At 40.9% G+C, this 27,622-nt stretch overlaps 2 protein-coding genes across 2 annotated transcripts; one reads left to right on the top strand and one right to left on the bottom strand.

Moving 5' to 3' along the window:
• Positions 1 to 659: 659 nt before the first annotated feature.
• On the bottom strand, positions 660 to 15,474 carry ulk3 (unc-51 like kinase 3). Its single transcript, XM_049601985.1, has 17 exons — positions 15,376 to 15,474; positions 14,538 to 14,682; positions 14,054 to 14,194; positions 13,628 to 13,748; positions 13,340 to 13,435; positions 12,967 to 13,110; positions 12,209 to 12,291; positions 10,570 to 10,725; positions 10,231 to 10,336; positions 10,049 to 10,089; positions 9,757 to 9,859; positions 9,232 to 9,296; positions 8,768 to 8,846; positions 7,311 to 7,351; positions 4,143 to 4,190; positions 3,826 to 3,889; positions 660 to 1,840 (listed from the first exon to the last, which is right to left on the bottom strand). Exons 2-17 carry the CDS (start codon positions 14,640 to 14,642, stop codon positions 1,824 to 1,826), a joined length of 1,410 nt encoding a protein of 469 aa, XP_049457942.1. The 5' UTR covers positions 14,643 to 14,682; positions 15,376 to 15,474; the 3' UTR covers positions 660 to 1,823.
• Positions 15,475 to 15,868: 394 nt separating this feature from the next.
• On the top strand, positions 15,869 to 27,550 carry tars3 (threonyl-tRNA synthetase 3). The gene is made up of 19 exons (XM_049601856.1): positions 15,869 to 16,217; positions 16,526 to 16,612; positions 16,767 to 16,954; positions 17,198 to 17,321; positions 17,573 to 17,697; positions 18,005 to 18,122; positions 18,436 to 18,500; positions 18,620 to 18,698; positions 18,932 to 19,078; positions 20,978 to 21,076; positions 22,704 to 22,870; positions 22,998 to 23,160; positions 23,323 to 23,460; positions 24,871 to 24,948; positions 25,042 to 25,142; positions 25,497 to 25,601; positions 26,001 to 26,073; positions 26,200 to 26,314; positions 27,006 to 27,550. Exons 1-19 carry the CDS (start codon positions 15,897 to 15,899, stop codon positions 27,152 to 27,154), a joined length of 2,442 nt encoding a protein of 813 aa, XP_049457813.1. The 5' UTR covers positions 15,869 to 15,896; the 3' UTR covers positions 27,155 to 27,550.
• The last annotated feature ends 72 nt before the right edge of the window (positions 27,551 to 27,622 follow it).

A 27,622-nucleotide genomic window follows, 5' to 3' on the forward strand; every position in this document is an offset into this window, starting at 1 on the left:
ACACCTCCAGTGTGCAACACATGCTTTTTGTCTGATATATTTGTAGTCTCCAAGCCCAGATGACCCTGATGACATCACTATGACCTCATCAGGAAACCTTTAAACTGTTTTCACAGGTTGAGTAGGGCTAACCATGACTGGAACAGATCACTCTGTCTAAAATTGATGGAGTGCACCTTTAAATTCAATTATCTGACTTAATATGTTCTGCTATTCCTAATATTGGTAGCGCTAATCCAGTGTTCTTCCATCTATCCAAACAGGTTCATGTTCTTGCTTTTCAGTTTTTTTTTGAGAAACTTGATTTCTACTTAAGGACATGGGCAAGAAAAGGAAAAAAAATCTTATACTAATAACGGAGTCTCAGTGAAATTCCCATAGTTTTTATGATCTGGAAATTTTCAAATTGAGTTTCCATAGTTTTCCAGACTTCCATAGGAATCATATAATTATCAAATGTCCTTACTTTGCCTGCCTTCCTCCTCCTGTGGACTTAAGCCAGCTGTTTCAGCAGAGTGGCCTTTAAGATGATGACGAAGGCAAGGCACCAGCAACGTTGCTCCCACGGTGGCACATAAATCTTTCCATAGCTTCTGAGAGACGAGCATTTGCCTCGTTCTGTTGACACAACGACTGAAGAAGTTACAGACCAGAGAGGCTTCAGAGTTTGCCATTTTATTTTCCTTTGAATCTCTCATTCAATAAATACATAAAATATAAAATCACAGCTGTATAAACATTCAAATAAAAAAGAAAACAAGACAGCAGTGTGGAGATCTCGCCGGCAGACATATTCATACTTTTCTCCTTTGACTCCTGTTACAGGTATTTTTCTCCAGTCACGTTAAAAATTGGATTCACAAAGTAAAGCTACCTTGTGGATATTCAAGCACTTTACCCGTCTGAAATGAAAACAGTGTGTGGAGACCTACAACAGCGACTGCCACCGGCTGTTAAGCTTTTTACCGTTTCACAGAGGCCTAGTTATGAAGGCTTTGCTTGAGCGCTACAACTCACTGTATCCCTCAAATACCCTGCCAGTGCCAAACCTAAGAAAATGCAAGTCTAGTGTAAATATGGCAGAGGCCGCACCTCTCCAGTTTTCCCCTCATAGTGGTGGAGAGCGCTCCATCAGCGGAGAGAGCATGGTGAGCCTGTGGTTGACCCACAGTAAAGGCAGTGGTGAAGGGAGGGTGAGGGAGTATGTGCATGTTTGCAGAGCCTCAATATACTTAATACTACAGGTCAAAACTGATGTGATACTTCTTGACGTCATAGTTCCTATCTGATTGTATTTTCAGGTTTTCACAGTTTTTAGGTGTGCTGCAAACACTGTTGAATGATTGGCACAACAATAAATGCAACAGTCTCTGTTTAACTCGCTTACCATGACAGTGTGGTATTGTCATACAAGCTGTCCAGCATTTACATATCAATGGTGTATCAGGAGGAGGGATTTGAGGCTGAGGAACAACATCGTGTAAAGAGCAGGGAACTAACTTTCACATTCACCAGTGTGCAAATCCAAAATTCAAGAGCTACTTTCAGTATTTCAGCCAAACTTTTTTTCCCTCAAAAAGTATAAACACAACTTCTCAGCCTGCCAAATCATCAACTTTCCAGCAACAACCAAACATTGACCACGTTTGGCTGGCAACTGTAATATCCCACCCGGACAGCGTTCTGAGTTAGTTAGGGTGAGGTGTGATGCGGGTTTGATTTGGCCTCGGAAAAAAAAAAAAAAAAAAAACCTGGTCAGGTGAAGGCTCTGTGTCTGATGCTCTGTGGGGCGTAGCAGCCAGTTCCCACGGTGGCCGTCAAGCTCACTGCAAACAGCATGCTGTGAAAACAGAAATGATTGATGTGCGTGAGGCTTCACTTCAAGATTATAACACGTTGCCAATTTTAAAGTTCTACTTCAGACATGTTTCAAAGAATGTAAAAATACTCTACTGCGATTCATATTTTGTTTAACATGGTTTTGGCACATAAAAAGTAAAAAAAAAAACAAAAAAAAAACTGGCTTCCCACCCGTCCCACCATCACTGCTTGCTGTAGTAAGACCAGTGAAAGTGCAGGGGGCAGCAACATGGCTAGCGTTAGCATTACAGGAAACAGTTGGACCCAGTACCAAGCCCCTTTCCCACTGCAAATAACCCACTCATGCCCAATAATAACTGACTTTTGTATGTAATGGGAGAGGTTATTATTGGCATTCACACCCCCATCAATTGGCTCTGCAGTAATCATGGGTATTTGTTGGCCACGATATAAATACAACACCCAGACCAACACCCCACACTCACATTTGCTGTCAAAACGTTCCCTGTGCTAATGCTAACTCTGCTCTCTGTACTGACAAACTTGATCCGCACTGGATGTTTCAGGTTTCTTTGCCGGTGTTGTATTGACGTTTGTTCCCCAACTCCTATCATCTAGCTTGCCTGGCATACATTTGAATCTCAAATTTTAGGGAAGTGCACAGACAGCAGTCCCTTTAGTAGAGAAACGTTAAAACACCTCCCTAGTGACACATGAAGCAAAAATACAAGTCAGTAAAGTCAAGGTCAGACATTTTAGGGGACATAAACATAAAACATAAAACTATGCCCTGTTTTCTCTCCACCTATCCTGTTGACTTCTACTTCACTCAACAATTTCCTACATTTCCCATAATACAATTCCAACCGATCACAATCTTTTTGCCGAGAATGAGCATCAAAGTTTACAAGCCATGGAAATACCTGTGATTAGAATTTGAGTCCTTGGCTTTTCAGGCCCTTACACTGATGAAGCAGGTGAAGTAAATTTAAGTCAGTGAGGGTTTAGTGCTTCAGCCTTCACTGTGGACATTGTAACTGGGCCACCAAAGCAGCTTAACTTCTAAAATTGTCTGAGGGTTACAGTGTGATGGTTGTCAGCAAAAAATTGCAGTTTGTTTTTGGTTGTAGTCTAAGGTCACAGACAGACAGACTTGGGCGTTGCTATGACCCTCTCTAGTACAGCTGCTGTTAGATCAGCGCCAGCTAGTACGGCTGACTGTGGTGTGGTTTTATTAAAATAACAGCAGCAGAGTACGGAGCCACGTTCTATGTGAAACTTGAGCGGCCTCTAGAGAATCGGTGCCCTTCCCCCATCCCCATTTTTTTTAAATTCATAATTCCCCAGGAATTTCTTGCTGAGAACAGGATATTGTCTGGGCTTTAGGTATTCACTATCCATCCAGGAACTGAGCCCAGAAAATACTGGGAATTAGGCTGTGTGTATAGGTTACAGCTAGGGAAGTTCAAGTATATTAAAATGTAACTTACATCAATAATACATTGCTTTTAATATAGTTTAGTAGTTTGTTTATATGACATATAGACGGGAAGGTACAGAACACCTAATGAATACACATGAATGTACACTGATTGTTAAGATATATATAAAGCTAATGTACATGTATGTGAAAAGAATGAAGCGTCCATGAGTGCTGTTGTGTCTGGTGTTTGTGTGTTAGGAGGTTAACTCTTTGCTTTCACCAAGTCTCACTTTCACAAGGTAGGCTTTACAAGAGGGCAAAGCAGCCCAGGGCTGCGCTGACATGAAATCAAAGAGCCAGACAGTCCCGCGGGATGGCCAGCGCAGACAGAGAATGGCTCATATTTAACTAGTGGAAAAACCTTTAATGAAAGGACATTTCATTGCAACTTCAGGCGGCCATTCCTCACATGACCCCCATTACCTTCCTGTAACAAACCTTATCAGCAAGGCTGTGAGGTTCTCAAAAACACACTGACTACAGCAGCAGAGCAGTTTATGCAAAACAGCGGAGAAACTCACAGCTTCTGACGGAGTCCGCAAGAGGTTCTCGTTCCAGAGACACGTCCCTCTGAGTCTCCTGCATCTGGAAAGTAAACACATACCTATAATCAGCCAAAACTAATAAGAAAGCGACAGCACAACATGGACATTAAATACAGATACGTGGACTAAAAGGTTTTCTTCACTGAACAACATCAATTTTTAGTAATAGCAGTATCCAAAAAGAAATCCTGATCTTACCCCTAATCTCTTTTTGAAATCAAACATATTCTGTGTTCTCGCCAGCAAATGTGCTCATATTTCTGTGGTTGTGTGTGAAAGGAATGTATGCTTACCTTGATATGCTTTTTGAGGTATTCAGCTCTGGACATGAGACTTTTAATCTGGTGGTGAGAGACAGAAAATTCCCATAAATGTAATGTAATTTACACTGTTCACTTGTGCTTTCGTATGTACTGGTGATAATGATGCTGTTCTACTGATGTTTTTTTAGCCACGTATGACCCTAAGTATGGCAATGTCAGTTGGTCAGTCTACCACTTTGGTCCAGACTGAAATATCCTAACAGCTATTGGATGGATTGTCATAACATACAGACATTCATGGCTCCTAACCAATGAAACACTTCTCCTTCTCCTTTCGCACTACTTGCAGGTTAATATAATGTTGTATGGTTGGGGTATTATTGTAAAATGTATCTACTGGAAAAATTGCAATGAAATTTGGTGATCAGTTAACACTTCACCTAGCGCCATCAAGTCAAGATGTTATCTGTCCAATATTTTGGTTCATGACCAAAAACCTGCTGAAATGATGACATTCCCATCAGCAGTGACACATCCCATCTGCCTCATGACACTGCAATGTCAACACACAGTAACTTTAAGATACATGGGGACATAAACGCCTTGTCAAAATCAGATTTAAGTGATCAGCTCTGCTTATGTGCTTCTTGCTGGGGTTTTTTTTTTTTTTAAACATTTCATATGGTACGCATGTGCTAGTAGGAACTGCTGTCATCATATGCTTGAGGGTGCTCTTTACTGTGGTTATCAGTCCTCTGGTGATCATGAAGGTTCTTGGCTGCTCCTCATACCTAGTTATATCACCACTATTTCACAGTATAAACAAGCCCTCTTGGGTATTACTGCAGTAACATCTGAAGGTCATAATCAGAGACGACCTACACTGATGGCTTCCATAACGTCCCTTTAAAACACCAATCTGTTGCGGTAAATAATCATTCCGACCACCGGTTTTTGGTATTCAGGCCTGACCCCAACCTTATGTAGCCACAGCACTTTAATCACAATCCCTTTAATCACCAAGTACAATAAATGTGAAGAAAATCTACATAGGGAAGGGCGGTTCATGGGACTTATTGATAACTTGCAGAGTTTTAAGGTACATTACACTGAACAACAGGACCTCACGTACGTTTAGCCGTAATGACACTGTATCAACATACACTGTATAGATGAAAGCTGTGGCTCATGTATGAGAATCTGGGATATTGAATTACAGCTTTAAAAGGCTAAAGTGTGCTCTACAGTAGATATGAACGCACACGGAGACCAGTCATGGCAGCATGTGTTGGCTCTTTTGGGTTCTCACATACACACATGCTTTCTATCGAATCCCCCGTCCCCGCCTTCCTAATGCTGTGTTAGATTATTACAGCCGCATCTGAATTTACTTAAGACAAGCACCCATAAAACTTCAAATAGGGAGGTCTATGAGGCCCACTCAACACCCCCACCCCCCCGGGGTTTGTTGAAATACTGTTGTCTGTTGCTGGCTCAGTTACTGGCTAAACAACAAACAAAAACACAAGGCTTTTTGAGCATTAATGGCAGACATGCACAAGGCCTTCGCATGTGTGTGTCAAAGTGCAATATCAGTGCTACTACTCAGGGTCTTGATTCCCAAAATTTACAGCCAGCAAATTTAATGGACCATCAAAATGTGAGGTTTATTCAAGTATGTCCGGGTGGGTGTCCAACAGCATGGACCTGGTCTACATGAGAGATTTTCTTAGTGCAACAAGACAAGAGGAAGTGGATGGCAGGACTGTTTGTTTTTAATTACTGTTGCCATCATTTATAAAAAGCTGTTTTGCTACCTAAACCAGGTTTCAGACTGTTCTGAATACTCTGCTCCAAGTGTGTTTTTTTTTCTCTAATTACAAGACAAGCTGATGTAAGCTCGGGATAGATTTCTTAATATGGTCATCTGCACCAGGAACGCTCCTCCAAGTGTTTACATTGTGTAGCCTACACTGCTACAAGTAGCTACATGCTAACCTCAGGGTCACATGAAACCTTGGTTGCTGATGTTGTTAATTTCTCTCTGATTTCGCATCACTTTCTTGCTAAAGTATGTCCGCCTAGGAAGATTTTGGTTTAAAAGCTTTTAACTGTGATTTTTGAGAGTACCACGATATTCTGTTACAGGCATTTGCCTGGCTACAATAACAGTGCAGCAACACCAAGAGTGCAGATGCAGAAGACCTTGGAAACACTGACCAATCAGAGCAGACTGGGCTTTTTCAGGAGGGGGGAGGGAGCATTTCATACAGAGGGTAAAAACAGATATATTAAGGCAGACAGTATGAGAAGGAAAATGTTTTTAATTGACCTTTAATTGAGCATGTAAAAAATATTCTAGTAGAAACCCAAAACACAAGTATGACCTGAAAATAAGCATTGCATGTCCCCTTTAATCTGTAGTTTAAAGCTGCAATAACTAATTTTTTGGCCACTCTGGGGCAGCAGAAACAAGCTATAAACACAACACTGACATAATATCACCCTTTAACTTAATATGGCCAACTTGTTCGCAAACAGTTGGTTATTTATGCAGCAGATACAGGGCAACAATAGCATTCACTTGCAGTCGTGTCTCTGGCCATGTGATGAATGTATTCAGTTGGTCAATCACCTTTTAGCTATTATTGTTTTGTTTCCACCAACTCCTGAGGCTATTTAGCTGCAAAATGCTCTACTGTGTTCACCGGCTATCGCTAACATTGTCCCTCTGCTGCTTGCTGCTGGGTACAGTCGGTCTGTAGAGCTATTTCACTGAAAAAAACTAATCACAGCAGCAACAAAACCAGTAAAGCTGTGGGCCGAAAGACAATATAAAACTTCATAGAGCTGAGGGCAACTGCAACTGGTAGATGATTCTGTGTTTGTCGCTACCTGTGAATCTCTTCTGATAGTGGTCACGTGGTCAATAATAAAAAAGACATGATTATAGCCACTTTAAGTATCCAATTACAAAGTGGACAGTGATCTATGTGTACGTAGCAGTAATATAGATGATGGATTACATTATCTGGCCTTTATCACAAAAGCATGCACATGTGACTGCTGGAAAAAGGCTCATGGGTCATGTGACGGAGCGTCTACTGTGCTAGGTGATCAGCCGAGGGCTTGGTGGAGGTGAAAGATAGTCATTCCTACTGTGTGCACTCAACCAAAAGCCGTTCCTTGCCAACTCACCTCATTATGGAGCAGCTCTCGCCTGCGGCCCTGGGGCTCGGCTGGGTCACCAAGAGGAAAAAAAAAAAAAAAGAATAATGAGGAGAGGAAAGGAGGAGAAAGCCCACTATCTAATCACCTTGTTTGTTCAAGAAGAGATCAACTACTAGATTAGATTTTGCTAGCGTGCATAGACCGGGGGCTCAAGGGTGGATTCTAATGTAGGCCAGTGTTTTCACAGTCAGTCATCCTGGAGGGGAGGGCGACAGAGAGCGAAGAGAGAGGGGAGGAGAACTCTCTGGTGGCAAGGCATGTTGGGAAGCTGTGCAACAAAGAGCTCTTAGCCAAACAAAGAACCAATGTTTTCTCCCCGCAATCCCTCTGCTGGTATCTGCTGTGCCACACAACGAGGCTCCATAACGCTGCCGACAGAAGCTGGTTAGGATGGCATGGGATTAGTTAGACTAGTATACCATATATTACCGATCCACTGACAGGACGAGGTTGTAGCATCTACAACCTATCAAGTCAAAAGTGTCAGTCTTTAACTCTTACTCAATGGACCTGCAATAGCTCTTGCTCATTAGAGAGATAATAGTTTTTATTTGTTTCCAGTGTGTAATAACACAAAGAAATGAAGTGTGCTGTCTGAATGGAAAGCAGATGGCAGGGCTCATACCACACACAGGGTGCTGGCACAGGGTCTCATCCCGGCTCTAAGCCACATCTGGATCACTCTATTCCACCTCTTCCATTAGGCTGCTCTTCCAGATGAGCTCATGAGCCCGGCCTAATGGACGCCAGGCCACAGAGAGAGTCTCTTCTGTCGTGCCTGTCTGTCACTTATTAAGTGTCCCCGTCTCTCTCCCAAGTCTACTCCTTCACTTTGTCTCTGTCTTCCACTCTGTCAGTTCATGTTCTACTCTTTCGAAATCACTCCAAGTTATTTTCCATCTATCTGAGACTTTCTCTGAGTCTGTTTTATATCTATCTCTGTGAAAGTCTCTCTGTCCTCTTTAGAGTCTGCCTCACTCTCTCTGTTTTCAGTTAGGTATCTCTAAAGCTTCACTTTCCCAAAGCTGTTTTTATCTTTCATTTCCAGGCTTTTCTTGAGTATCTTTTTTTTCTTGTTCTGCCATTTCTTTACCTGTCTCAGTTTCTGACTGTAACTCAACTCTAAATGAATTTCTCACTAGTCTGCTCACTGTGTCCACCCTCAAGATTACTTAATGTGGCCTTTCAAAAACACCCTTTTCTCAGAGTCTCTATTTTCTCTTTCTCTGATAACAAATGTGAGCAAACACACACAGCTGCCTGAGGTCTGAGGTGATGTCTCTGAATACAGACACAGTATCTGATGTGAGATTACACTAGGAACTTAAACCGTGGGCTCCAGTGGAGTATACTCTTAGCCATTGGCAGTTAAGGACAGAATAAGTTCATAAAACCATCTCATGGGGAAATAAAGATCTATCTACCTGCTAGCGCCAACAGTAGCTCTCCTAAGCACTGTTGGTACACATCCAGGGCTTCCTGATCGTCCAATCCACTCTCCTCCTAGATTGAAAATGAGGCAAAACATTGCTTTACATCTGATAACAGAAACACTTGGTACTTGCAAAGTTCAGCTCTTTCAGTCTGTTAGCGTTGCAAAATTAGCTTATTCATTATTGTACACTTCAAAAAATTTAAGCTGTAAACAGCAGAGACACAAATATAAAAAGTCTGCACAGCTAACAAAATGTCAGACGAGCAAAACCGCAATAAAGATGTTTTTGGTTCGCCACTGATCTTACGAGACGTGGTTTGGAAAGCGATCTATGAAAGGGGATTGGTTTGTACCCTGCTGGTGTGTTTTTTTCTGTTGTATTACTTCTGCTTCACCCTGCTATTGTGTGTATTTGTATAGCAGTGGCATCATCCAGCGGTACTCCCTTCTAACCTTAGCAATAGCAGCAGAGGCCATCTCCAGAGCAGCCAGCAGCCGTGGTTGGTCTCGAGACATTTCTGGAGTACAAAGAAAACAAAAAACACTTGTTTGAGTCCGACTGTATATCAGTCTCAACAAACCATCAACACATTCTACCAGAAGATATGTTATACTTTGTCTCTGCAGTTTTTAAAGACTCCAGTATTGTGTACAAAGGGTGAAAATATTTAATCATGAGACGCATAAATGAGATTCTGTAGCTGACCCTGACCTCTGACCTCTGGGGCAGGGGAAAAAGAAAATTAAAATTTCCTCACAGGTTTCAATAGGTAGAAGAAAGGATCAAACATCTTTGCTATACAGCAGTTTAATGCATTTTTCCATGACTAAAATAGCATTTCTGAAGATGAACCATTAAAACCAAGAGCAAAAACACACATTGCATTACTCAGGTTGTCCTGTCATACAGCTCCTGATAAGAAAAGGGTACTGCCGACACACAGTGGCCCTGCCTCTGCACTGAGATGAGTTCATTACCTCGGAGAACATCCCTTGCGGTCCGGGCCTCCTCAAAGCTCAGTCTGTTGTCTGAGGCCACCAGGGCTTTCAGCTCCTCAGCTCGCGATACATACTGGCTGACCTGTGGGAAGTCCTCTTACATTGACTCAACTTAATCATGTCAACCACGCCATATGCTCTCCATCCACACCATATGGTATTCATGGAGAAGAATTCATTCCAAGTGAAAGCCACTGGAGTGTGAAAAAGAAGACCAATTGAAAATAGAAAGTAATCCAAATGTGAATGCGGGGAGTGTTTTCAGGCCTACCTTCTGCCTGAGGGCATCTTTGCGCTGTCGGTCTGTCTCGTCTGGGGATGGCGGAGAGAAGAGATGTTTTCATTTTACAGTTAGTACGTTTATTTTGCCAGTTTACTGTGGTGGAACAAAGACGGCGCATTGTTGAAGGGCTTAAGCCACAGACAGGATATGAGAGTAGCTGTTGCTCTTACAGTGAATGGAGGGGACAAAGTGCTCAAGGGCACTGCAGTACAGAGAGAGGGCAGCAGACCTCTCCCCCTCCTGGTCCTTCCGAACGGCCTGCTGGACCAGCTCCTTCTGAAAAGAGGAAATAGGAACTGGCATCACCGAACGCAAACTGACATTGCTCTCTCCATTGCTTATGCATGCATGCAGAGTCATGCGTGAAGGAACATGTGGAGCAGGCGTGAGCATAAACCTACTAACACATGTGTACATGGGCTCAACCAATTACACACACATTATTCATGGCCATCTAGAGTAGACCCACACATGCCAGCATATACTTCCATTATTTCTTCTTCTCTCACCGCTTTCACTAGGCTCTCCGCACTCGGCATGTGCTCCATATCCACAAAGGGGTGGGTGAAGAACTCTGCAAAGGTGATCCGAGCATCTGGATTTCGCTCTAGCAGCCGCAGCAGAAGGTCTCTGCAGTCCTTGGATACCCTGGCCCCAGGAGGGAGCTGATGTACAAAGCATGACCTTATTATGTTGCACTCAATCCACAGGACAATCCAAGGGAAAAGGACAGCAGACTGTTGCCAGAGACCTTCTCGTCTCACATCTCTTCTTCTTTTTTTTTTTTTTTTTTTTTTTATCAAAAGATGACCTTAAAACTCTGTGAATCCCTGGGTAATGGGCCATATGCTAATGCAATCCATTTAGCTCAAGCCTAATGTTTGGCACAAGAATTCAAGTGTTCTGAAAGCCCTCCATCATCAAAAGTACAGTTGTCCTTCACTGTCACAATGGTAGTTAACATTTGGTTTGTGTATGTAGTGGGAAAATCAGGACAGAGACACAACTATGATGTTTAATTGCCAGCATTCAGTTATGTTTCATTTCAGTGTATCACAAAACTCAAGACAAAACTAATCTAAGCAGCACTTTGGGCCATATTAATTACAGGTGTTTTTACACACGTATCACTAATTCAACTTCTAGAGAAGACATTAACATTTTGTGTTACTGAACAGGTCATAATTAAATATACTACATGCTGATTAAAATGTCTACATTTGTATCCCAGATTGTTCCTTTAAATTTAAGAAAGGTAACTGGAGATGAGAAATAAGTTCATGTTTCAGCTGAGCATCTCCACTGTCAGTCTCCTTAGATAAAGGTACAGTGTGAAAGTACGCCATCTAGTGGTTTACTGTTGACAATTCACAGATAAAGTGAGGGAAAAAAAGTCTGTAAATGGGTTTTATGTAAAGTTATGGTCTGTATTCAGTGTGAGCATTAAAATTTTATAAGGGGACAATATGGTAACAGAGGTGACTTCAGACATTAAAAAAAATGCTTATTTTTTTTTAATTCTTCCATTTCCAGGTGATTGATGGTTTATGAATATTGAGATGATTTAATGTAGTTTTATTTTTTTGTTTTTAAACAGTCACACCCCAACAGTGTTACTGTTACTGAAACAATCACTTCATGAAATAAAGCACTTCATACACTGACTTGTGATGCAACTGACATCTAGCCATTTTCCTAAAAGGGCAACTCATCTAAAAATATCAAAGTCAAGGTTACTTTATTTGTCTCCCTTGGGAGAAATTTCTCTTGAATAAAGGGAACTGCTGCATCAAAGCAGACATTACATACAAAAGAATTGAATAGAAACAATAGAAACAACATAGTAAACACAAAAAATATTAAATAGGACAAATGTCCACAACGCTTGTGGTAAAACGCTGTGCAAATCAGGCACTGCAAATCAGAATTACAGGACATACAGCAGCATACCTGTGTACTATGCACTTCTAATTTACGGATCTATGTTATTCTATACATAATACAGTGTTTGACATTTGCCAAAATATGGCACTGTTCTAGAGCACCAGTGAGAGCAGCAAGTCATTTGTATATCTAAGCAGGACGCTGACTATCTCAGTCCAGCAATACCTTAATGAGGAACTCATTTACTGCTGGAAAAAAACTTACCTCAATAGGTTGGTTACTCCGGATCTTCTCCTCCAATTCAGCATATGACCTTGATGCAAATGGTGCTCGCCCAAACAGTGCCTCTGCATACACACAAACAATGTTAAGCAGACTATTCCAAATGATATTTAATTATTTTAATGAAAATGAAAATTGATGCATCGCCACCTACTACCTACATCTTAGTTTAGTTATCTTAAATATCTCTTGCATTAAACTTGTAAATTGACATGAATAGTGTTGGACTGCAGTGAGAAAGTCTAAGCCAACAGTCTGTGAATTACATACTACTCTATTTGAGTTACAGGACAGACAGTGACAAGAACTCCTCCCATTGTGTACAGTACATTGTCACCACACACAATGCAACTATTGCTGTATGTTATTGCACTGTTACTGTAAAATTACTGTGCGACACTAAAAAGAGGGCAAACCAGACTGCTATTTTATGATTTATGGCACAATTTTGTTTGTAACCTCCTCAGCACGCTCTTTCAAACCCACAGGGCCCGCTGACTGATTAGTTTTATTGAAAAAAAGAGTGATGTTGAGATATTGGAAATTATTATTAAGGGGGACTTACGCTACCCAGCACAAGACATAGTTACACCAGATTCTGTGCATGGGCATGTGTTTTGGTTACTTGGACATATAATGAAGCAGCATTACCATGAACAGGTTATGTGAAGCAGAGTGTAATTCGTGTTGAGGATATTCCACATTCAGAAGAGATGGACAGGTGAACACAAAGTACTCACCATAGAGAATGACTCCTACTGACCAGAGGTCCACTCTGGAGTCATACTGGCGTCGGCACACCATCTCAGGAGCCATGTAAAGAGGAGAACCCCTCAAGACACTCTGCTCATCCCATGGTGACATGTACTGGGCGAAACCAAAATCTGACAGGGAATCAGAGTGTAAAAAACATTTTCACTGCAACAGGTTCCCGTAGATACAATCTCTCTAAAAATCGACAAACCCTGCCTTGCATGCATTAACAAAATGAACTTTCTTGCAGACATAAGAGCAAAATAGCATGACAGTGATTAATTCTTCTGGTGTCTGATGCATCGCCTACAAATCAAAATGTGTTTACTTGACTGACTGTGTGAGTGGGCATAAGATCACCTGCTAGTTTTAGGATAGAGCCGCTGAGCAGAATATTCTGAGGTTTCAAGTCCAGGTGTGAAATGTTTCGCTCATGAAGAAACTGCAGGGCACAGGCTGTTTGTGCAGACACACACACAAATGCACAGTTACACTCAGTCCACATTACGCAGTCCTGAAGCTTGCACTGAGCACAAATCAAATATCAAATAGGGACATATGTTATTTCTGCTGACAACTGGTACGCAAAGAAGCTGTGGATATTGAACCAACGCTTATGTAGTGATTTCTTGAAAATTTATTACTCACCTATCTGTTGCAGGAAGCGCCGAGCCACCCCCTCTGGTAAAATCCTGCGGCTGCGAATGAAGCGGGAGAGATCTCCTCCTGAACACCACTCCAGGATCAGATAAATATTCTCAGCATCCCACTGACGAAAGAGAAGAATTCAGACAATCAGGGGAAGTTTTAAATGTATACATATTAAAAAAGATTTTGATGTATTCACGAATATACATAGGATACTTTTTGGACACAAATTTTGTAGCCATCTCTTCCAGGAGGGTAATGTTTTCATGCTATGCCTTCTAATAATGTCATGGCCCACTAAATCAACATATAGCATTGTTTAATTATACAGAGAATAGTCTCATTAACTCTTATGGACTGTATTTTTTTTCACGACACATGCCTTGTAGAAGCTACAACAAATCTAATATCTATAAATGAGATCACCTGGAAGTCTTTTAGCTGGACTATATGTGGGTGACGCATCGTCTTGAGGATTTCGATCTCCGTGAGCAGGTTTTCTGTAGATGCCTTGTTCAGAGTCTTCTTCGCAACCACCTTCACCGCCACCACCTCTCGACTGTCCCCCTGCAATTCCACAGTCAGGAATTAAACTTTCAACTTTCACTTTCTGCTACAAAAATAGATTGAACCTATAATGCCAATCTTGTTTAATGGTGACTGTAAATATACTCAATGTGGACTGTCAAATCCAAAGACTAATTTGGGAATGTAGAAAGCATATTCAACAACAGCTGACATCTTTCACATTTATTGATACATCATAGTTTATTTTAAGTATGGTAAGCAAAGTATAGTGAAATATAGGGGACCGCACTGCTGGACAACCTGGAGTTCAAACAGAAGCATTAATGTCTTAGCATTTGTTAGACATTTGTGGTGTTACCGCTTGACTCCTCCACAAACTCACCTTACTGTAGGCTTTGTAGACTGTAGCATAGGTGCCGCTGCCCAGCCGCTCTGTAAGGATGTATTCAGACAGTTTTGGAGGAGCAAAGCTGGAGGTTGAAGCCATGCTGACGACTGCAACATCAAACTTCCAAAGCAGGACCAGGCTGGAATGTAAGATCGATGTGTTATTTATACCAAGTAAATGGCCTGTTATTCATCCTTCTGCGGGAAGGCCAGAAGCTGCAGAATAACATCATGCTCTCCTCTAACCTGGTGGTCTTCACTTCTTGCACATGAGGGAAGGCTTTATAACAGTACAAACATGGCCCTCCTACTTAAGGGACAGTCTATCTAACATTACATTATTCCACTTTATAACACTTAATAATATGTTAATCATTTCAGCACTGTGTTTGTCAATCATTTACTGAGTTTAGTGCAGCAAAGTTTCGATGGGCGCCTCTTTCTGTTGTTTGCAACAGTACAAGCGAACAAGTTCAACATTTACAAATGTTTACTTAAGTTTAAAGTTTATGGTCACTTCTCATATGCCGAATACATGCCGAATTTCAGACATGCCCCTTAAATGTCTTAAACCGTATTCTGGCATGTATTTGTCCTCCAAATAAGTACGGAAACTGTTAACAGCGGTAGACTGAACTATATTTGGTGCACATCAGCTGGGAGTAAGCTCTAAATTCTAGCTAGCTAATGTAGCACTAGCTGTGTTGGCAGTAAGCAAGTTATGGACACGACTAACGTCCCTGTAGATGTTGTGTTAGTCAACCGGTGGCAAAAAAGTAAACTGAAATCTGTAAGTGACATATTTCCGCTTTCATTCAAAGGCTGACACTTACCTGCAGGCTAGAGATATCCACGTCTGTGTTTACATTGCTGACATTTCAGCCTGTGGCCGAATGCTGTGCTGCAGTGATCAGCTGACACTAACTTAAAATGTATGAGAAAATATGTTACTGCCCCCTAGCGTCGGTACTCCATAACAGGAAATATATGTATTGTAACGGCAATGTAATTAGTTTATAGTTAAAGTACCTTCTCTAGTAGTTAGGATACATAATAGCGTAATAATCCATAACTTTAACTAAATAATATCCTGTCAGACAACGTTAGAAATATGTTCACTCGTCAACTAAAATGTGACATGACATTCGCTTTAGTCTTATTTTGACACTCATATCATAAGCAATATACATATTTATGCGTATCTACTCTAATTTAGATTTGTAGGATATTCTTTATTAATTTTTTGAAAAATAAAAAAAAGGCCTATTATACCCATTATACCACATTGTTTCATGTGGTTTTATTTTCAAAAGCCCTCACCGGAAGTTAGCTGTCATCGAGGGGTCATTTAAAGATGGCGGAGTGCTTGGCCGCACGCTTGGCCAGCCAGGAGGAGCAAATTCGGTTCCTCACTAAGGAAGTCTGCACTCTCCGGGATGGATTAAGCCGTGGTCTAGACGCCGGCGGTGTTACAGCGGTCTCCCCGGAGCTGGAGAGCCTGCGGGCCGAGAATGAGAAGCTACAATACCGGCTACTGCACCTCCGGCGGGGTCTGCAGGCGGAGCTGGCGCTGGAGGAGGCGCAGGGCAAGAAACCACAAGGAGTGAAGTGTGTCAAAGCTCCGGAGAAAAACACCAGCAATAAGCAGCAGACAAACAACCAAGCCGATAAAAAGGTAGTAATAAAGACCGTGACAGAAGATATTACCCAGTTTAAATATGTAATTTGATGATGGTAGTGAGTAGTAGTGAGGCAATGAGTATCGGGCCTCTGTCCAGTGAAACCAAATGACAAACCACACCACACCATATCCAGAAATAGCTGCTCCACTCAGTGTCACAGTGTGTTCACAGCTTGTATACTGGACATGTTCACTGGCTTTGTAACATCCTGATAATGTGACTCAGACAGAAATTGTGATAAAAGCTTGTTGTAAGTGTAACACACACATGCACGCACACACCCCTTTGTGTTTGCATACAGGTGGCAACCCCGGATACCAAACCAGCTGACAGGAACAAGAAGGAGAAGAAGCAGGATAAGGGACAAGGAAGCGGAGGTGTGAAAGAGGTGATTATTAAAAAAATAGAAAATAAAAGCACAGAACAAATGTTTTTGCTATGGTCCCTATCGTGCCCAAATGCAAACTATGGTCATGCTTGATTTCCTTTTAAATGTAGGCAATTTATTGACTTTGTTTTTTCAATATATTTCTCCACTATAGCACAAGCCATTGCCTGGATTTGTTGCAGAGCGCCTCAGCCTCTATGAGGAGCTGAAGAGGGAGAGTGATGCCCTGCTGGCAAAGAAAGCTGCACAGAACAAGGCCATTACTGTGGAGCTGCCAGATGGACGTAAGGTGGAGGCCAAAGCTTGGGTCACCACACCATACCAATTGGCTTGTGATATCAGGTTTGTACGTAAACAGCTGGCCAGATCAACTAATGTTCAGCCAACCACTGTATCATCAATACATGGCCGCCAATATGATCAATATGATTTATTATTTTCCCACAAAACGCTAGATTGTCTACAGACACATGCCTTTTTTCCAATATTGTTCTCAAACTTTCTCTTCATTATGATTATAGAAATTATTCTGTTAAGTCTGGACACAGCATGTCTGAGGCAAATTTCTGACACTTGATCTTTCAGCCAGGGTCTGGCTGACAACGCTGTGATTTCACGGGTGAATGGGGAGCTTTGGGACCTGGACAGACCCCTCGAGCAGGACTGCTCTCTTGAGATCTTGCGCTTTGACAATGAGGATGCTCAGGCTGTGAGTACAGAGAACTTTTAAAGTGATTTAATAATAATAATAATAATAATAATAAGCCACTTTTTTCCCTTTTTATCATCTTCAGTAATGTACTAATACTAATTATACTAGTTATAAACCTAGCTTGGTGTCTGATGTATTAAAAAGGTCCAAGCAACAGTGTTCAAACACAGTTCTTGGTTTAATTTGACTAAACTGTCTTGGGTTTGTTTGTCAAGAAGTAATATTTACATCATGATCTCGTGTCCAAGGTGTATTGGCACTCCAGTGCTCACATCCTGGGGGAGGCAATGGAGAATTTTTATGGAGGTTGTTTGTGTTATGGACCACCCATCGAGAATGGTTTCTACTATGACATGTTCCTGGATGGACAGAAGTGAGCAAGTATTTTTACTATCAGTGTTGTCTCTGCTCTTACATGTGATTTTTTTTTTTCTCCTGAAATATTGTGTAATTTTGAAACATCAGTCTATAAAAATGGATTCCAGTCTTAATCTTTTCAAATCAGCACTTGATGGTTTTGCTTTGTTTGGCCAAAAAAGTGCTCACAGCAAAAAAGCAACTGTCTTTTCCTTTAAAACATATTAAGCTGAAACACAGAATCATCACGCCAAACGTGATTATTTCTCAGAGCAGCACAGATAATGAGCTTGTAATGAACCGAAGATGTTTCCTGTTTTCAGGGGAGTGTCCAGCAATGAGTTTGGTGACCTGGAGGCTTTGTGTAAAGCTGTGGTAAAAGAAAAACAGCCCTTTGAGAGGCTTGAGATCAGCAAGGAGACACTGTTGAAGATGTTCAAGGTGAGAATCAAGCCAGAGATTCTTTGCTTGTGTGAATTATGATTTAATTGTTGTGTATTTGTTTTCCAGTCTTGGAAAATTTTAAAACTATTATTGCTATTTCACAAACAAAGCTCTCTAGCCATAAACTTGCATAACCTGGTTAATATAGTCTTGCCTGTTATTATTATTTGCAGGTATGTATTTGATATTTGGCAAAAGAAACACAGTGAAGTCTTTAAATTAAGGCAAAAAAAAGTTGTGAACGTATGTGAAGATGACTCCCTCTGCTCAGGATAATTTCTAACTAACCCAAGGGGTTTGCATCTTACAGTACAACAAGTTCAAGTGTCGCATACTGAATGAGAAAGTAAAAACCCCCACTACTACAGTCTACAGGTACGTTGCTTCAGAGAAGGAAGAGGAAATATTATTGGAGATCTTTATTTCAAGAGGATGTGTGAGTTATTTTGGGGTCTTTGTGAAACTAACTTGTGTAATTTATGAATCCTGGTTAGATGTGGGCCTTTGATTGACTTGTGCAGAGGTCCCCATGTCAGGCACACAGGCAAGATCAAGGCCATGAAGATCTACAAGGTATGTAAAAATACACAAAGGATCAAATGTTACTATTGGGTTGTTTTTTTTTCCAAAGTTCTTAAGTCCCGTACCAATTTATGTTCTCAGATAATGTTTTCCCCAAATCTTGTCATCTGTTACCTTAATTTTTCTAACTACTTAAACAAGGAATTTTAGCATTTTAACAATTTTTACCTCTCACTACACTTCCCAGTTTGTAGCTCCTCTATTTTTTCTACCTCTGTCATCAGAACTCTTCAACCTACTGGGAGGGCCGCTCCGACATGGAGACTCTACAGAGGATCTATGGGATTTCCTTCCCAGACTCAAAGATGCTGAAGGAGTGGGAACGCTTTCAGGAGGAGGCCAAGAACAGAGATCATCGCAAGATTGGCAAAGTGAGTCACTGTAGGCAGGTCGTGTTTAGGCCCACCCAGCCGGCTGAGGCCTAAAACCAGAGACTAAAACCCAGTACAAAGTGAATTTTGATTGGTAATTGTACAGTATAACGTGACAGCTGACACATCTCCTTTGATGTTTTTGTAGGAGTTTTTCCTCATGTGAGTCTAGGTTTGTGGTTTTATGGATGTGGTGAAACCCTGAAATGAACTTGGATCACAATTTCCAGGCAAAAATGAGCTGTAAACATACATCCAACAATATAGAAACAAAATGTAACATTACACAGAGGTTAGGAAAGTTGAAGTCATTCCCCTCATGTAACCAAGTTGGCAAAGTCTTTGAAGGCACAAATGCCCTGTGTTGAATCTGCCTGTAAGTATTGTTATAAATGTGTTAGATTTGAATAGACCACCTTCGTCAGCTGGATTTTATCATTTAACAACATCACCCACAGATCAAATTTTGTCGCAGTTTTGGACATGAAAGTTGTTTGGCACTAAGTCATGTTGCTGCTTTATACCAGCAGAGGGTGCTGTGTTTCTTCATATGGGCACATATGGGGCAACTGAGTCATCTGAGCACCCCAGCTGGTTTCCCAGCATGGGAGACGCAGACGGCAGCACCTCAATCAGCACTGATAACAACACTGATCCATAATAAACGTGAGAGTCAAGATATCGCTGCTGAGCCCAGTTGGAGGGAGGTGACAACAGTGACATGTTGTTTTAAAGATGGTGCTCTGTGGCATGATCCCAAGATGACTCTCATTTGCACAGTGCATCGTGAAAGCACAGCATTTTGAAAACCTCTAGATCAAGTCCAATTGTATTACCCAAAAACAAAAATCCCATCAGTTGCACCAGCAGGGATCCGTCTGCGTCTCTGACATACCGCTTTAATAAAATTGTCCAAACATGTTAGAACTTGACACTTTTGACATGTGTAGAGAGGAAATGAAAGCACTGGTGTGTAAATATAAAAATATCTCCAAAGGGGTGTTCCTAAAGCAAGATTTTTATTAACACCAGGCTTATTTCAGTAATTCAGTTTCATAAAAGAGGTTTAGATAAGTAAGGCCTAAGTTACCATGGAAATCTCTCCCTCCAAACTAGCCTGGTCTGCTTAGTTTTAACACTTTGTTTCATCTCAGGCTTAACCAGTGTACCAATCAATCTGTCAGAAGATGGTTTCTCTTTATCACTGCACTGTAAACATCAGTCAGTCTGCAGTTCAAGACAGCTTTTCACAAAAGCCCTGCTTGTTGAAGTCACATTTCTGAGACATGTGTCAAACTTCTAATCCCACACTTCAATTTACTTGTGCGTTCAAAACATCTGTGATCAAGGGTGTCTCCAGAAATGAGACACGTCATTACAAAGTCTCACTTCATTAAATCAAAGTGAAAATGACAAAGCAGTTCCATAATTATAGTATTTATTCTGTTGGATTCATGCTGCTCTGTTATGAAGATGTGATTGGTTCTTCAGTGATTATCTACTGTAACTCATAAGGATGGAAAGACAAAGAGGTGAGGTGGGGGCTGTGTTATAAACTCATGCACAAGGAGACAACTTGTATCATTGCTCCTAAAAAGAAAACTGTCACCATCACAGGGTAGTTACAGATATCACAGGACCTGCTGACAGTGTTGTAAATTAATAAGATAAGGAAACAGTTTGTCCTGTTTTGCCAGCTACCAGGCTCCACCATCTCTCCCTCCACTCTGATTCTGTTGACCTCTTTTAGGCGGTCAGTCTTTCGCAGGTGGTCTGCTGTGAGATGGTTGTAAAACTCCCCACTGTCTATGGAAGTGCTTCTTGGTTGTTCTCACTGCAGATAATAAGAACATGTGAAATCATGAAAACATAGCTATATTTTTTCTGTGTGCTTTATAGGATCAGGAGTTGTTCTTCTTCCATGATCTCAGCCCTGGCAGCTGTTTCTTCATGCCACGCGGAGCCTACATCTACAACACACTCTCTGAGTTCATCAGGGTACGAGTGCTTCTTTTATTTACTGTATATTTGCTGAGGTTCATTCTAAACTGCACAAGCCTTCAGATAATGATCCCCTACTTCTTTAAGAGTCTGCTTTTTTATTTAAAGCTTCACTGTAAGTTAAAATTAGTATATTGATATTCATTTGCATGTATTATATCATTGCTATCAACATCAAAATGAGTAAGTACAGCTCAAGAAATATAAAGATTTTGAGGTGACTTTGGTCACCATTGGTTATTTGGAGCTGTTTTATTGTGTTTAAATGTTTGTCTTTCATCCTACAGTTCACTGTATTGTTTTCAAATTGATACAAAATATTTATTGTGAACTTAACAAAGGAAGCTCTTTTTTTAGTGATTCTGGAGGTTGAGTCAAGATCACTGAGCACCAGTTTGAGTTCAAACAAAATCCACAAACAGAATGAGCATCGAAAGTGTTGATCGTCTTTTTTTTTTTTTTTTTTTTTTAAAAAAAAGAAGTACTCCAGAGGTGCTGAGGCTCAAGTTATGTAAAACATTTCCAGTGAACTTGTAGTGACTGCCAGCTCATTGACATGCAGACCACTAACCTTTAACTTCTGCAAAACATGCAATCACCATGGAGCTCCAAGATAAGCTGTGAGCGTAGTGGTTACCTGAATATTTTAGTTTAGCTCAGTCAGTTCAAATTCTCTTCAGAGCCTCAGAATAGCTCAGGCTAGTCCTGATTGCTGCTGCTTAAAGTCTGCATCGTGGCCTGAGCTTTTCAAAGGTTTTTCAATCAAGCATCAAATACGTGACAAACTGAACATCATAAAGTGAAGTATGAGTCTGGGTAATATGTCATACATGCGACTGGCCTCGTGGAATGGAGGTCAAAAAAAAATTTCTTTTAAGACAAGGTAGTGTTTGGGAAGCCACAAAATTTTCACATTTGGTCATGAGTATGAGTGATAGTTAGAGTGGGCAGAAGTTCCCTGTTAAGAGCAGACCGCAGTCTTGTCGCCAGTTGAGCAAACTTTAGTGTGACTCTCTGTGACGTCCCTGCGGAGATGTGTCGACATCTTGAAGACTTTCACAGCACACACCAACACAGCGGACCAAGCCAAGGAGACCTCACATACATCACACAGAAACAGTGCAAGATCATTATCACGTCACTTCAGTCTGTTATCACTGTGTAAAAAGTTAAAAAAAAAAAAAAAAAAAAAGCCTGCTATGCAGGTTGAAGAAAATTTCATATGCTCGAGGGTGGCTTCTTATGATTGCAGTGGATAAGAAGCAGTCAGTCACCACTAAGCATGTGACATTCAAGTTTTTTCTGCTAAATTGTACAGTATCTATTCAGATGAAGCTGAGCATGCATGATGTTTTTAAGCTTCATACTCAGCTCCACATATTCACAGTCAAAATCCTTCCAGTAACAACAGTCCTCCACTGTTGGCTGCAAAACAGCTCAACTGGACATAAAAATGTTTTTGCTTAAGGAAAACAAACGGATAAACAAAACCCACAGGATCAGATTTCTATTGCAGTAGCGCGAGATTCGTGCCAGAAGTCATGACTCAGCTCAGCTCAACAAAGTACCTGTGCAGTCCAGCTGGCGTGTTTGCCTTGTTTATGTGGTTTTCTTGTTTTTCAAGGATGAGTACTGGAGAAGAGGGTTTCAGGAAGTAGCCTCCCCCAACATCTATAACAGCAAACTGTGGGAGACATCTGGCCACTGGCAACACTACAGCGAAAATATGTTCTCCTTCCCTGTGGAAGATGACATCTTTGCCCTCAAGCCCATGAACTGCCCAGGGCACTGGTAAATTTAGATCTCTGAGAGAGTAAACATTTGAAGTGTCTCCTAAATGTTGTAAATCAAACAGCATATACAGTATTTGAAGGGTGTTGCGTGTCATTTGATTTCCTGTTCTCTGGTTGTCCTGTAGTCTGATGTACAGCCACAGGCCTCGCTCGTGGAGGGAGCTTCCTCTGAGGCTGGCAGACTTCGGGGTCCTTCACAGAAATGAGCTGTCAGGAACACTAACTGGGCTGACCAGAGTGCGGCGTTTCCAGCAGGATGACGCTCACATTTTCTGCACAATGGATCAGGTGACCACATCAATAGTTGTCAGCATTTTCAAGGGTTGTTACACAAGTGGGACAATTATAAAGTCTTTGAACATGTGTTTAGAAAAACAAGTTCCAACTTACTGTGCGTCATTTCCTTCAATTCTGAATCATCTTTTCTATTTTTTTGTTGTTTTTCTACAGATCGAGTCAGAGATGAAGGGCTGCCTGGACTTCCTCCGCTGTGTTTATGATGTGTTTGGATTCTCCTTCCAGCTCCACCTCTCCACTCGTCCAGAGAAATACCTGGGTGACATCGCTGTGTGGACTCAGGCTGAGAAGGTATACTGCATCATGCACTGTAGTGATGATTTATGGTGGAAAATGAACTCCAGATACCAGACAAATTCTGGTAAATACTCAGCAGATGATGATCTGACTTTGTCTTCTAGGCAGGGGCTGGCCAACAGGCCGGGATTAGATTGTTTTTAGGTTAGTATGCCAGTGCAAAACCATAAATGTAATTGCACATCAACCCTTAAATGTAGGATAATAGCATCCTTTTTATATTTTAAAGAATTTCCAGCATGCCGTTATGCTGTCCAAATAAATGTCACATCAAATAAGAGGAAGCCTCAAAGTCACTTCTGTATGAAAAAATATAATTATATATTTTAAATAAGCTCTCTCTGCACACGGGACAAGGTCTGAACATCAGGTTTTTTCCAAAGCCGAAAGCACAGAGCATGAGGCTTTAATTGCACTTCAATTTCACATCTATGATAAATTAAAATGTTTAAAAAAATACATGTAACCTGTTAATTAAGACAGTTTAGCTTAGGCTAAATAGTTTCACCAATAATGCCTCCTCCTGCTACTGAATGTAATCCAAGTTTTACCAAACATGGATTGCACTGAAGTGGTTTTGTACTGGACTGTAAGCCTGTTATATTGAGAGGTGTTGGTTAAGTTTTGCCCACTCCATTTTACAGTAGTGGATGCTGCAGGGGAAACATTCCCCTCAGTAGTTAGAACAAATGCATTTGGTGGTGGCTATAAGTATCAATCATAAAACAGAAAGAAGAATAATCAACTACGTATGGTTGAAGCAGGAAGTACTGTGACATTTCTTCCATAAACTGATGCAAAAAAGGCTCAAATGTTATGCATACAAGTTCACCAGAATGCAGGAAGTTAAGTGTTTGACAATCACAGTTTATGGTATTAGACCCTGCTTTGGTGGCACAGACTAAAATGCAGTCACCGTCACATTTGTGTTTAAAATCTTGTGTAAGAAATTATAGACTGGGATGTCTGTTTTAGATTCATGTTCGTGTGATTTTTGCAGCCTGATAGTTAGGAAACAACATTTCATTTCAATGCATTTTTTTAATGAAATTACTAGAGCATAAAAAATCTGGAAGCCGATCAAGTTGTTATTGCAACTGAATGTGTGCATAAAGATGAAGCTCTAGTTGTAGTGTCAGACCTGAGTCACTGTGAACTTCCTTGAATTTATGTAGGAGGTGTGTCAAAAGATATTGCTCATTTGTTTGACTTGATCTCTGTCATTCATTTTGTACAGTTGTAAATTGCATAAGGGCACCATTTATGATGTAAATGTAGAAGTGTATTAGGCAATGATGCTCTGTCCTCAGTTGTGCACTGCTGAATGACCTGGCCTGCTTCACAGTGAATGCTTTCCATTGTTTAGATTTAAGTGTATGTTAACATATGCCTCATGTTTGACAGCAACTGGAGAGTAGCCTGAATGAGTTTGGGGAGCCATGGAAACTCAACCCTGGAGACGGTGCTTTTTATGGACCTAAGGTCAGAACATTTCTTTATTTGCTGCCAAACACAACAATATTTTAATACTTCCCTGAGGTCTGTAAACCTGTGTTGTTTTCTTTGCTGTCGCAGATTGACATTAAGATCAAAGATGCAATTGGACGTTACCACCAGTGCGCAACCATTCAGCTGGACTTCCAGCTGCCTATCCGCTTCAACCTGACCTTTGTGGGGTGAGTCACCTAATCAAAACATTGACACACTGCTGAGTCTGTGTGCTTTACTGCACCAAGGGTTGTATGTTAATCCTGTCCTGAATAAAATGTCTCAGCTTGTGCGCTGTGTTTCAAGGAGCTGTTTGTTTAAGAGGTTAAGAGATGCATGCAAATTTAAGCTCGTTGAGCAGGTGGCAGGCTGGTTTATTACCTCTCCAGAAACTTCAGTTTGTAAAGATAGATAGATGAATAAGGATAATCATAGAGACAAATATTGCAATAATAGATATGAAAGATTAAGTCTTGTTTACAGTCATAGTGACACATTTCACAGAAACCTTTTGATATTCTCTCTGATGCAATGTCTTACAGGAAGGATGGGGATGACAAAGCGCGACCTGTCATCATCCATCGTGCCATCCTGGGCTCAGTGGAGAGGATGATTGCCATTCTCACCGAGAACTATGCAGGGAAATGGTGAGCTGCTTCCTGCTTGCTGTTTTGCTTTGAAGAGCTACAATTAAAAGAAAAAAGAAAATAAATCATGATTCTCAATGCTGATATGGCCCACTGCTTTGATCTGTCTCATGTGTTCAGATGTAATTACTTTAAATATTTTGTATTCTAATACAAATCTTTAGGGTGATTGTGTGTGACATGCTGTCTCATTGGAGAGCCAAACTATCCACTGTATTGTTCATAACATTTTAGCCATAATGTCCTCTCTACTTTCTGGCATCATTTCAACATCCCCATTCCATAAATATTTCACCTATTGGTTCCTTTTCATCAGGGAGAAATGACACTGGTAAAGTTATCACACCTGTATATCATTGTGACGACTGTTTCATTACTTTCTGTCTTTCCCTCCGATAGGCCTCTGTGGCTCTCTCCACGTCAGGTGATGTTAGTGCCTGTCAACCCCTCTTGTGAGGATTACGCCAAGAGGGTATGTCTTCCACTTCCCTATCTTGACCACATTTAAGTGCAATCATATGAGTGCAGACAATAATTATCTGTGGCATTCAGATTTGTATAACACTGAAACAAAAACTGTTTTTTCCCCACCTGTCAGGTATGCAAGCAGTTTACAGAAGCTGGTTTCATGGCAGATGCTGACCTGGATTCAAGCTGTCTTCTAAATAAGAAAATCCGTAATGCTCAGTTGGCCCAGTATAACTTCATTCTTGGTGAGAAAATCTACCGCCTTATGTCATTTCAGAGCACTGACTGACCACTGATTACATTTTCACCCCAGTTTTTGTTGCTTCCAGGGTTGCCTTCAATCATATTTAATTGGTGTTTTTTTTAAAATTTAATTTAATTTATTTATTTATTCAGGTAAATGTAAAGGACCACATCATTAAAAAAAAGCTTGAGGATTAGTACAACAGCCTCTGTGAGGATAAGGCATCTAAAGCATGTTTAATGAAATGAGTGTATTCATTAATTTGCATGTTTTTAGTCCATATTATCCATGTTATAATGCATTTTTTCGTAATTTATGCTTTTAGTTTTATCAATGTTACATTATTGTTTCAGCAGAAGCACTGCAGACTTTAAAATCCATCTGCAGTTACAACAGTAGATTTTGTTAATAAGCATTTGGAAATCAAAACAAGATGTTTTCAAAAATGGATCAATCGAATGTTTTGTTCTTTTTTTTTAACTGTGGGATTGTCAGTGAATTCATTTCGAGAATAATAATCACTCAAAATAAACCTTCTTAATTGGCTGACTACAAAGCAAATGGACCTCCAAGCTGGCTAACCACCCACAGTTGTTGAAGTGAGCGGCACAAAACAGGGAATGTGTTAGGGTAGCTGTGTGTGGTGTGACTTGGCCCATATCAAGCTGTTGTGTCTTCTTGTGTCTTGGCAGTGGTTGGAGAGAAGGAGAAGATGACTAACGGCGTCAATGTGCGCACGAGAGACAACAAAGTCCACGGAGAGCTGTCGGTGGCCGAGGTGCTGGCTCGCTTGACCCTGCTCAAACAGTGCCGCTGTCCAAACGCAGAGGAGGAGTTCTGATCAAGATAAAGAACAATCCAGACTTTTGCGATGGAATTGCTCAGCTACAGCTAGATGAGCAGTGAGGGGACAAGTGATGGGACATGTAAAGATGGTACAGTGAAGGTGTAGTACATAGAGCCGAAATCAAACAGAGGAACTGATGAGATGATTTTCTGTAAGCAAATGTGATGAATGGCTACAAAACAACTCAGAAATGCCCACTGATCATGTATGAAGGATGAAAATGGACAAGTTTGTGGAAGTAATTAAAGCCTGTCAGTATGGGAAGTCACTTGGTAATTAAGGGAAACAATGCGATCATTGACATAATAACGGTTTTGTGAACTTGGCACTGATTTGTCACAAAGGTCTGTCTCTGTGGGGAAATCCCAGAAATAAAAAAAATCTACTGAATGTGAGTGTTGTTCTGTTTTCACATCAGAATAGATTGTGTTTTTACACGAATTACGTCATGATAAACAGCAA

Source organism: Epinephelus fuscoguttatus, linkage group LG2, assembly GCF_011397635.1.
Source record: "Epinephelus fuscoguttatus linkage group LG2, E.fuscoguttatus.final_Chr_v1".
Taxonomy (NCBI): domain Eukaryota; kingdom Metazoa; phylum Chordata; class Actinopteri; order Perciformes; family Serranidae; genus Epinephelus; species Epinephelus fuscoguttatus.

Coding starts and splice junctions, on each gene's coding strand:
- ulk3 (XM_049601985.1), bottom strand. CDS start 14,642: ATGGCTTCAACCTCCAGCTTTGCTCCTCCAAAACTGTCTGAATACATC. Junction 13,436..13,627: donor GCGCTTCCTGCAACAGATAG/GTGAGTAATAAA, acceptor CTGCACAAACAG/CCTGTGCCCTGCAGTTTCTT. Junction 8,847..9,231: donor CCTCTGCTGCTATTGCTAAG/GTTAGAAGGGAG, acceptor TTTTCAATCTAG/GAGGAGAGTGGATTGGACGA.
- tars3 (XM_049601856.1), top strand. CDS start 15,897: ATGGCGGAGTGCTTGGCCGCACGCTTGGCCAGCCAGGAGGAGCAAATT. Junction 17,322..17,572: donor ACAATGAGGATGCTCAGGCT/GTGAGTACAGAG, acceptor CTCGTGTCCAAG/GTGTATTGGCACTCCAGTGC. Junction 25,602..26,000: donor GAGAACTATGCAGGGAAATG/GTGAGCTGCTTC, acceptor TCCCTCCGATAG/GCCTCTGTGGCTCTCTCCAC.